Genomic DNA, 11780 nt, shown 5'->3' with positions numbered 1-11780 from the left:
TTTGAATGGTACTTTCGTGCAATTCAGTCCATGCATATTGTATATTTTACATCACATAAGATTAGTGGCAATGCGAGGGAAATTATTGGAAAAATATCTATGTTCGTCTCATTGAACATTCTTAACACATAAATTAATATAATTGTTCATGAAACAGAACGCTCCTATTTCACATGCCATGAAAAATAAAATATAAAACTGTGACATGCCTTTTGCGATTTATGTCTGCACAAAGTATTGTTAATTCCCTTTTGCCTGTTTAGTGACAATTTCTACGCATGCGGTTATGAGTTCTTTTAAACGATCAGCTAGAATGAAGCATAAAATAGGGCATGAAATCTTGTGCTAGCAACAATGGGTTAGTTGCCATAAAGATCTCTTTTTTTCAGCAAAAATAGCAGTAACCTTTTGTCCGAATTGAAATGCACCATCTCCCTCGACCTAAAATAAGCATGCAAGGGCCCATGGGTGCATGCGTCAGTTGATAGGAGTGGAATTTGAGAAAAATTATGACCAGATTCATCTTCGCTATTCTACACCGATACCAGTTGCTTTTGCGCAGTGTTTAGGTCACTGAACGCTCTTACGCTCTCTTGTGCCGACTCAAGTTTATATCACATGAAACTTATTCCTCATGAACGACACATTTAATGGGGTGTCACACAGTGCCGTTTAAATTCATTGCATGCAAAAGACTGAACAAAGAAACCAGCAACCATCAGCATAAAGTTCGTACCTGCATTTTTTAACCCTCCAGAAAGACTGCCCGGCCCGACACTTTAAAAACAGCTATAGTCTTGTTTCTGTTAAATAAGGAAAATTTGCCTCTTTCAAGCTTTCGCCTCGATCGGAATTGAAGCAATGAGCATCAACAGCTGGCAACAAAGCCTTTTAAGGCTTGGTATACGGAACAGGCCGAACAGCAAAGTACTTTGTTTGATTAGCAAATTAAACAATATGGCTCGAATCGATGAGTTTTTAATGAAATGTTTCGACGTTTCTCGATGTCTTGAAGTATTCCATTAAATGTGGTTTGAATATATATTTCACGGTTTTACGTTAATATATAGTTGTCATTTTCTCTACGTGATCAATTAAAGAGGGATATTTGCTCACATTTTATTGTTGTCTCAGTTTCAGTAGTCAGTATTTGAAATGAGACGCGCCGTGTCCGCACGCTAATGGCCCCTCCCAAAAGCCTTTAGCGGGTTCAACATGATATATTTGATATATATATATATAGTGATATGTATATAGTGAACGATATTTCGTTCCTAATGAAACCTTGCACACCATCTATAAAGCGTTAATTCTGCCATACTTCGATTATTTCTCCCCTTTGTGGGATAATTGTGGAATTGTTTTAAAAGAACTACAGAGATACCAAAATAAAGCTGCGCGGGTGTCTCTAACCTTGTGCTTTATTGCATAATTGCAATTAAATATCTTCGTTTGCTAAGTGCTAAAGTTCACAGACTACTATTTACAGTATCATTTATGATTCAAGAAACTAAGAAAGCATTTTGCGGTAAATTATGAACTGGCCGAGTTTCATTCGATTCTCTGAAATTGCCTGAAGTATTTTCACTAAGTTAAAGATAAGACACATATATTTAAAAACACCAGTTTTTTGCTAAGCCTACATGGTCGTTTCATGTCGTAAATTGTTATTTAATTATCTAACATCACGATCGACAAAAAACATCGCTAAATTACGACATGAAAACCACGGGCACTCCAGGTTGGATATACGATGCAGTAAAAACAATTTAGTTGTGAATAAAGACAATTCGAACCAAGCCATGTTCCCCGGGGCCGCCATATCCTGACTTTGGGTCGAAGCCGAGATTGACAGAGCCCCCACCGCCTGCCACTCCAAAAGTCGAGTTACCCCACACACCAGCCCCGGTGTATCCCCCTCCCCCTCCTGGGTTTTCCCAACCATAACCACCACCACCAAACCCCCCATTTGAACCAATATGAATCGTACCACCCCTTCCTCCGTTTACAAAAGACTTTGAATCAGTCCCTGGAGGGTTGGCGCCATTTCCGTCGCCTAGCAACCCCGCTCCACTTCCGGCACTACGCACTGCTGTAGGATCCTGTGTATCCAAACACAGCATTCCCCCATTTTCCACCGTACTGTTACATCTACTACCAAACAACCCTAACTGTCCTGGATCACCATCAGGTTTCCCTTCAATCACCTTGCATCCCCCACCACCACCTCCGCCACCGGCAATCACAAGCGGGGTGTTATTACCGTACGTTACAAAAGACCCCCCTCCACCACCCCCTGGTCGATCACCGAATGTTGTACCCATAATTCCTCGCTGTCCTACAAGAATTTTCAACAAGTCTCCCTGAAAAAGTAGAAATTTCCCGCGTAGCCTTGCTCCCAAGCCTCCAAGCTGCGTTGTGTTAGAAGAGCCTTTTGCACAAGAGCCGTTCGCGCCAGATGCACCACGTGACTCGATCTCATAGGTACCCGTATGCGGCACGAACCATTCCTGGATTCCATTCCGGATTGTTACCAGGCCTTCCAAAGCAGTACCTTGGTAACCACTCGTGTCTGTAGGTCCATCAGCTCCCTCTGTTCCAAGATTTGTAAAAACGTAAGCTGAAAATATAATAATAGTTTTCCAGCTATAGAATGAATGGGATCATGCGAGACTGCGGTCATAATATTATTCTGGGTGTCCTAGGCTGTCCTAGGATGTCTCATACTGTCCCAGATTGTCCTTACTATTGAAATTGAAAAACAGGGTAGAGCACGGTTTGTAAACGAGCCAGGCAAAGCGATTGTCTTGATGGACACAGAAGATTATCTGAATTCCGAAACTTCTGTCTACTTTTAAATATACTGTGAAAACGAAATAACATATTAACTGACTTATCCAAAATGAACAATACTTACAAATCTCCTGAGGTTTCGGTACATTGGCTGCCTAAAACCATAACAAACAGTCGTAAGAAACTTGTCTTGAACAGAAAATGCAGCGTGGATATCACTGAAGATAACCACACACGTAGCATATCCTTGCAGCCAGGTATAGCCCCTCTGTCTCCAAGGTTAATACAGAAGAGACGAGGCTAAGTTAAATTTAGACCAATATGACCATAAAATCATAAAGAATTACTCTATCAATTCGAGATTTTAGTCTTCCTATTAAACGGTTCATTGAGAATCATAACCTAAGTAATTCCAGTTTTATACTTTATTAAACAAGCAAAGATTCGTCTTCTCTGAGCCATTGGCCCGTTGCCTGGCATTTTAATTCACTGAGAATAAAAATAAACTGCTCGAGTTTACCTTTTTTGCGACATTATCAAGTCGACTACCAAATATCGCTCCATGTTTTACCACTAGATTAGTCTCAATCCCGTTTTTTATTGTTGCATTGTTGAGTTCACATTCCAAAGCAAATTCCGTCTCAATCAGATTCCAAGATTCGCAATCATCGTGTCTCGAGCACAGCAAAGAACATTCTACCTGTGACGTCACTGGCATGAATTTGATCACGTGATTAGGAAGATAACGGTCATGGTATGATTTGAAAATGGAAGACTTGCACGTGGACAGTCTGGATGGGGTGATCAGCATTAGGAATATGAGTAGACTGGCTCCGAACTTGGATGGTATACTCAGAAACTGTAGCCGTGAACAAGCAATTCCAACGGGCTGAAATATAACACAAGGAGGCGATAGTTACTATAAAGGTCCAGTAAGGATCATCTCTTATTGAACCAGTGTTACTACAGGAGGAAACCTAAACTAAACTAACTTTATTTATACTGGATAGCTCTATCAGTTCTAAATTGTTCCTCCTGGAGGTCCAGTAAGGATCATCTCTTATTGATCCAGTGTTACTACAGGAGGAAACCTAAACTAAACTAACTTTATTTATACTGGATAGCTCTATCAGTTCTAAACTGTTCTTCCTAGAGGTCCAGTAAGGATCATCTCTTATTGATCCAGTGTTACTACAGGAGGAAACCTAAACTAAACTAACTTTATTTATACTGGATAGCTCTATCAGTTCTAAACTGTTCTTCCTAGAGGTCCAGTAAGGATCATCTCTTATTGATGCACAGGTCTCTGTATAAATCAGCCACTCAACATATACGGCAATCTAATTTATGAAACCTGCCGGAAAATATTTGAATTTCCATGTCGAGTGCACGCAAGCAATATGTAATTACACAGCAGTTATGCTATACCAATAGCGTCAATATCTGTCATGTAAGAATGCCATATTGCTTAGCAATATCACAGCAGCTGTTTTTAGTAATCTTTTTTTTTGTGAAAATTTATTTATTTTAAGTAGCCAAGCTTCGAATAAGAATAATGAAAGGTTTTCACAAGCCAATTTCTGTTTTTATTTAGCAAAGAAAATTAGTTATCAGGGGAAAATCTCAGGTTCAAGGAATCATGTCTATACATTAGCGAAGTTATAGAAATCTCAATCGCTTTATCAGGTATTATCAGCAATTTCACTTAATTCTGACACTTTTATTCTTGAAATCATTTAAGCTGTGAGGCACTCGCTTATATCTACGAAAAAATCTATATATTAAGTTTTAAAAACATATGCGTTGCAGGCTCTGTTGTATATCAATTGAGATATTTGCCATGTTTTTAATTACCCGTAGATGCAGCTAACTTATCAATAATTTGTCCTTCAAAATGTTTGCGAGCAAGCAAGTTTACGGCTACATAGAAATCCAGTATGTGGCTATATATAATCAGTTAAACTAGCGAGAGCTGGAGTTTCACAATCACGAAGATCCGGTGAAATATATAGCACTATGCCGGAACATTGAAACTCACAACTCTGGCAGCCCACGGCTGTGCGCAAGCATGCTGAACTTTTTATAGCATTTTAACGTCGTATCGAGCATTTTTATGTAAAATGAAATATTTGGCATCGTCCATGTCTTTCGACGTGCCGGTCCTATTTCTCGTGTGAACACAGTAGTTTAAACTTTGATAAGTACTTATGCACGGGAGTCTTATTTCAAACTCTCAAAGGACGTATATAATCTTGTTCTTAACAACAGCGGATTATATAATTATTCTCAAAAGATCAATCTCGTTTTTCAGAAAAGCTGTTCAACATACAATTAACCCATTGTTATCACTCGTCCACGCAACAACCACAGGCCAATCCAAAAGCTTGCAGATCGACCACGAATGAGATATTGGGGCGAAACAGCAGAGAATTTTTTGCAAATCGTGTAGTTTACAGTTTACTGTTCTACGCGTAATCATTTGCGCTCAGCTAAGTCTTAGACTTAGGGCATCGACTTTTTAATACAAAGCGAGTGAAATAGTAAACGGGACCTTCTATATATAGGCTTTTTATGACATACAACTCTCGTTCGAAGTATCTTTCTTACTAAATTATAGATACTTTTAATTAGGTATCAAACTGAGCCGTTTAAAATCTGAGTGCACAAAAATAAAGAAATATATAAGCTGCAATTAATAAAACCTCTTTCTTAATACATAAAAATGCTATATTATATATATGATTAAACAGTACCTGCATGTTTGACCCTTCAGGAAAAAATGCCCGTCAATCTCTTCAAAGAAATTGATTCTAGTTGAGATAGAAAATCTTGTCTCTATTTGAAAGAAAAAACGTTTCGACTGTGTCAAATTACGGCAATGAACAGCGACAGTCACAGAGACTCACATAGGTCATAGCATGAAATATAGAATTGTGAATGCATTGTTTGGATAGCAAATTAAACAAAACGGTTAAAACAATGAGTTTCTTAATGAGACGTCCTGTCGCTAGACGATATAAAAAATTTGTGAAATATTTGATTTCTACTCGGGTAATAAGCACTCGGCAGGTAAACCTGACGGAGAATCTTCAAGAATAAACAAAAAAATTATCGATGCTCTGTTTTCGTTGGGAAAATCTTAAAGTTTTTACATTTCTTGGTGGCAAATTTTCTACGTGACTTGCAGATGGCGCCATTTATTTGTCGGCAATGATTATTGATGTCAATTTGCAGAAAATAATTTAAGATGGACTGCGCCCGTTTCTTATCTTTTATGGCGGGAAAGAGTGCATTTCAGAGTTCACAGAAAGCCTAAGGTTGGAGCCTTGGGGCTTTAGCGTGGCCAGCCTGGGGCCGGTTGTTCGAAAGGCGTTTAGCTTAAACGGTGGATAAGTTCAAAATGGAAAACAAGATTATCGAACAACTGAACTGAAATATTTCGATGTAAACAGTTTAATTTTCAATGGAAGTACATATTTAATACAAAAGATGTATAGGTTCAGTCATTCACAAGATGTATGCCAGTATATTTTTAAATTTTGAACCGTTATCCACCGTTTAAGCTAAACGCCTTTCGAACAACCGGCCCCAGGCGACATGCTTCCACTATGCTAATATTTTGGCCGTGACCAGTTTTCAGTGAAAACAAACCATTTTTGTCAAAATAAAAAATGGCAGCAACGTAAAATTTTTCATCAAATGCAAGTGTGCATCACTGTACTGCATCGTATAGCATTTTCCCTCATTTGGCCAGCATTGTACATCGATATCAACTGCATTCGGGCTATCACTTAAGAATATTGTACTGCATGGTCCTGTTCTATAATGTACTGTATTGTACTCAAATGTACCGCATCTTACATCAGCACTGTGAAAGCAAATGTTTCTATCATGATGTATTTGAACTTTATTAACAATTTTATTTTACATTCTATTGTTTAAAATTAAAATTTAATTTCTATATCATCGCTTGAAGTAGCTGATATGATAATAACATATTTATTTTCAACTGTGTTTCATAAAAGTTTTTCGAAGCGTTCGAGAAGTCATAATCTTAAATCGTAAAGCTTAGCAATAAAGTGACTGTTGCAAGCGATTTTCTGAGAGATATAATGAAGAAACAGTTAAAAAAGGCCAGGAAGATAAAAGCTAGTTCACTTTGTCAAACCGATGATTTGTTTACGAATTACAACATTCAGGTACAAGCTAGGTTCACACCGTTTACCAAGATAAAACAATTCCTGTATGGCATGTGGCAAAACTCATGTCAATATATATCAGCTCTTTTAGCCATGGTTTTTTAGCCTTACAGAAATGCAATCATGCTATAGCCGATTAAAATCATTGAGTGTGCATCTAGCTTCAGATTGACTTGTCCCTGAACTGTCCATTTATTTAGCTTTTTTTAAAATGATTTTTTTTAAAATGCAAAATTAAAACACATTTTACAGAATATTCAGCGTAGCCAGTCATTAGTTCGTTCAGGCACTGGCGATTTAATCTCATTAATCCTTGGACTCATAACTCTTTCTCTGCATGTCCTCCCCCCGACCTTCCCTCTGCCCTCCCCCCTTCCTCCGAGATCTCCACAGTTCCCACCAGACCTGCTCCTTGGCCTGTAAACTTCTGAAGGTCGGTTTCAGTTCTCTCCCGGTCTCACTTCATCGTGATATAACGTAGTAAGGGACAACAGAACGCGATCACAGAAAACACAGCCCACCCAAGACCACCGATTAGAAACAAACTCTCAGTCACGCCGGCGAAGATGCTGCCCGTGTTTGTTGACAACGAGAAAAACTTGAACTTGAGTAGGCCGAGCGCAGGTGTCATCATAATGATCGCGTAGTTACTCCCGGCGAAAAGTGCCGCACAGGCGCGAATCTCCGAGCATCTCAAGTTTGGCATATTATCAACCTTAGACCATCGATAGAACGTCGTTACGCCTTTGTATAAACTCACGATAACGAACGAGACCATGTTGAAAACGACAAGCAAAAGCAGCTTCTCTTTTCGATCCTGTAGAATCTCTTTATCGTTACAGGAATCATCCTGCGAACATTCAAAACACATCAGACCGGCTGCCCCACTCCGTTCGGAATACAATTCGACCCCAAGCACCGACGCGGGTATATTGTAAATCATGCTGCACAGGAAACCGAACCAGAATTTGATATCGACGTAAAGTTCGCGTTTCTCGATGATAAACTCCGGGGAAATTGTGGTTTGATACAGCATCCAGACATAGGCGAAAAGAAAGCCCGTTATCAGAAGCCCGCCAACGCAAATGAAAAACGCGTAAGTGTACATGATGCCTTCGAAATGATCCAACTTCTTCTCATAATCCCGACGAATCCACGGACCGGTAGAGCAATCTAAGATGCTTCGTGTATGGTTCAGTTTGTACCCGTCGGCGTTGAAGAATTTCTCGTAGCGAGCGTGTGACTGAATCGCATCGAAGAAAACGCCTGTATCCATTCCCAAGTCAAAACCATAGATTATCAGAAAAAACACGAACTCTCGCGTCAAACCTTTGTTAAATTTCATTTCTTAAACCTCGCTCGTTCGTAGCCACAAACAGCTAGCTTCCAACGATTAAGTATTTCGACTAAAAAGCGAATTTAAGAGCGGAAATTCTAAGCGCAGCGAGAAAGACAACGGTTTGACATTCAAAATCAATTCGGAATCTGATGATCCTTAGCCCCGTTCTGAATAATTTATCAACCCAGTCGCGATCAACATTTTAGGTGGAAATCTATTGGCTGCTCGACAAGCTCTCCCATCCCCGAAACAATTATGTCTTGATTTCAAATGCAGATATTTCAATATTTTAACAAGGTTTAGACTGAAACACCTGCTTGCTGTCGCACGCTTACTTTGTCGTGATTGGTCGGTTGTTAAACGAGAAAGATCTGATTGGCGGTGGGGAAATGTCGCAAAATAACTGCAGAAGTGATTTTTTGTCATTTGGGGAATATATTCTCAAGCGTATATAGAGAAACTATTTCATTATTTTACTCGGCCTGTCTTCCGCTTGTTTCTTAACAAAGCTAAGTTATAAGTTAAAGATAAGTTCAAGATTATTATGATTACGGAAAATTGATCAGAGCCGAGTTTTCGAGCGATTGTCAGCCCAATATTGACATCTGACGGATCTATCTACAGATATGTATGATATGATATAAATTTAAATAATTAAGGCATATTTCACACGCGGATATTTACTTTTATCTTATTATTTACTTGTTTTCCGACAGTTCATTTGCTTTCAGATTCAAGATTTGGCACCGGCATTCGGTGTCGACTGTGAAACTTAACGATACACGAAGTATCTCACACTGTTCTACCGGTCCGTGGATTCGTCGAGATTTTGGGAAAAAGATGCCGGGGTCATTTCGAAGGCATAATGCACACTTGTGCGTTTTTCATTTGCGTTGGCGAACTTCGGATTCAAGATTTGGCACCGGCGTTCGATGTCAACTGAAAGCAAAGGAAATTTCAGGGCTACTGATAGCTCGAACTCCTACGAAAACACCAGTATAATTTTACCAGAAAGCTTGCTGCTAAAATGCTATTCGATTTGACAGTTTATACTATAGTTAAACTACTATAGTTTTTGTGGTAACAATACACTTGATATTTCTTCCGGGGGGGGGGGGCTTCGGCTTTACTTCACACAGCACCACCATTAAAAAGATTTAAAGTAGAATGGCCGGAAGTTATGTAAATTCTCGTTGCATCTGCTGTTTTGCCTTTCTTGCGCTAAATTTTCGCTTGGTGTAAAGATTCACCCACAGATTCCGAGAAAACTGTCTCCGTTTCATGCGAAATGACTCGGCTACTCTCATATTCAGTGATTATTGGAACGATATTGCACGTGATCGATGATGATGTAATCTCAATGTTCTGAGGGGTAGGACAATCTTGACATGTGTTGGCCAAGTGCTTTTCCATGTAACCTTTTCAATGCATCTTACGTTAGTTACGTAACCACTGCATGTGAGCGAGTGACTCAAAAACCGGTTTTAACCTGTTAAAACATTCACAAGCCAGTTATAATGTAGCAATAGCCAATACTGCATGACAAAAAGCAACCGTTGAAATTTCAACGACACTAGCTGCATGGATTTTGGAGTCAAGGGTTTTTAGCGAAGTAGTTTTTGAGCAATAATAAAGGTAAATTAGTATATATACCTGAGTTCCTCCTGTAGTAACACTGGATCAATAAGAGATGATTCTTACTGGACCTCTAGGAAGAACAATTTAGAACTGATAGAGCTATCCAGTATAAATAAAATTAGTTTCGTTTAGGTTTCCTCCTGTAGTAACACTGGATCACTCCATGGAGTAACACTGTAGTAACACTGGATCTTACAGGATCTCTAGAAAGAACAGTTTAGAACTAATAGAGCTATCCAGTATAAATAAAGTTAGTTTAGTTTTCTCCTGTAGTAACACTGGATCAATAAGAGATGATCCTTATTGGACCTCTAGGAAGAACAGTTTAGAACTAATAGAGCTATCCAGTATAAATAAAGTTAATTAAGTTTAGGTTTCCTCCTGTAGTAACACTGGATCAATAAGAGATGATCCTTACTGGACCTCTAGGAAGAACAGTTTAGAACTGATAGAGCTCTCCAGTACAAATAAAAAGTTAGTTTAGTTTAGGTTTTCTCCTTTAGTAACACTGCATCAATAAGAGATGACCCTACTGGACTTCTAGGAAGAACAGCTTAGAACTGATAGAGCTCTCCAGGATAAAAAGTTTGATTAATTTAGGATTATTTGCTGTCGTAAAATGGAAGAATAAGAGACGATATTTATCATTTTCAAATGAAACGTTGACAGACAATACAGCCCACTAACCTTCAGTGATTTTCATTGCAGACAGCTGACTATACACTCTCATTTGAGTCATTTCGTGCGTTGTTTTCAAGCGAAGGACAAAATATTCACCGCTGTAAGAAAACATAGAATGACTAACGAAACTATACTTTAAGTTTCATGAAAAAGCAGCCATTATAGACAGCACTTTAGTGCGTATTTCGTTCATTTTAAGTTGCATTCAAAGGAAATTCGATACGCTTATATGCTTGTTATTATTAATATTCTGACAACATCAATCGCAATAAATTTACATTGTCCGAGTTTGATTTGAATTTCGCTGGATTTAAACAGCGAATTTTGTCGCCGCTCACTTGCTGATCTGTAATATAAGCTACACTCATTTTACAAATTTGTCTGTACTGAAACTCTCAAAGGTAACTCTTACTCACTCTAAAATCGTTTTTGCAAAAGATTAGGTTGTTAAACTAACCATAAAGCATACCATCAACTTTCCTCTCCTCTGATATAGACTCATAATAGTTATGTAGTAATGGTGTGTGTTTTAAAGAAAATATTAGCTACTTTTTTAAAGATGCATATAGGAAAATATACAGGATAATGACGTGGATATACGGCACGTTACACAATGCTTATAGGTCTTGAAGTTTTAGTGTGTAAGGTCTTAGAAATCGGAAACTGAATGACACACCGAATACCTATATAACACGTCAAACATATAACACATACAATCACTGACCATGCAGTGTAAATTTTCACCAAAACATCTTCGTCCTGTTATTCATCTGAACGGTAAATAACTCTATCAAAACATGCAGCCAATAGATTTCTAAAACTCTAAATACTTAACATTTTTAGTATTGAGTTCTACGATGCATTCTAATCTAATATGGACGGCTATGGAAAAACCTCCCGGTAAGGCCGATATTCCTAGAAATTTTTCATTTCAGCACAAAATTTCTGTCGTCCGTCGCAAAGCTTCCTTTCTCCGCAAAGATTCCGCATTGACCAAAGATATTTCTCAAGAGTTATGATTATGTATTTATGCAAATATTTACAGCATCCCCCAGTGTCCTTTTGTCTCTGACGGGGTATTAAGTTAACGATGCGTCAGAAACATGTGTCGAGCTCACGTGTAGGATATT

At 38.5% G+C, this 11780-nt stretch overlaps 1 protein-coding gene across 1 annotated transcript; it reads right to left on the bottom strand.

Annotated features, from left to right (window-relative positions):
* Positions 1 to 1094: 1094 nt before the first annotated feature.
* LOC114528853 (uncharacterized PE-PGRS family protein PE_PGRS3-like) lies at positions 1095 to 5689 on the bottom strand. Its single transcript, XM_028550570.1, has 4 exons — positions 5547 to 5689; positions 3314 to 3682; positions 2918 to 2948; positions 1095 to 2620 (listed from the first exon to the last, which is right to left on the bottom strand). The coding sequence occupies exons 1-4, from the start codon at positions 5550 to 5552 to the stop codon at positions 1770 to 1772; spliced, it is 1257 nt and encodes a 418-aa protein (XP_028406371.1). The 5' UTR covers positions 5553 to 5689; the 3' UTR covers positions 1095 to 1769.
* Positions 5690 to 11780: the final 6091 nt, after the last annotated feature.

This window comes from Dendronephthya gigantea, unplaced genomic scaffold (assembly GCF_004324835.1).
Source record: "Dendronephthya gigantea isolate DGI-Jeju-01 unplaced genomic scaffold, DenGig_1.0 000051F, whole genome shotgun sequence".
NCBI lineage: Eukaryota > Metazoa > Cnidaria > Anthozoa > Malacalcyonacea > Nephtheidae > Dendronephthya > Dendronephthya gigantea.
This window is presented reverse-complemented; position numbering and strand designations above follow the sequence as displayed.

What these genes read in the sequence shown, in the direction of transcription:
- LOC114528853 (XM_028550570.1), bottom strand. An exon ending in TTGATAATGTCGCAAAAAAG is followed by an intron (nt 2,949 to 3,313) that starts GTAAACTCGAGC and finishes TTATGGTTTTAG; the next exon opens with GCAGCCAATGTACCGAAACC. An exon ending in ACCGAAACCTCAGGAGATTT is followed by an intron (nt 2,621 to 2,917) that starts GTAAGTATTGTT and finishes TTATATTTTCAG; the next exon opens with CTTACGTTTTTACAAATCTT.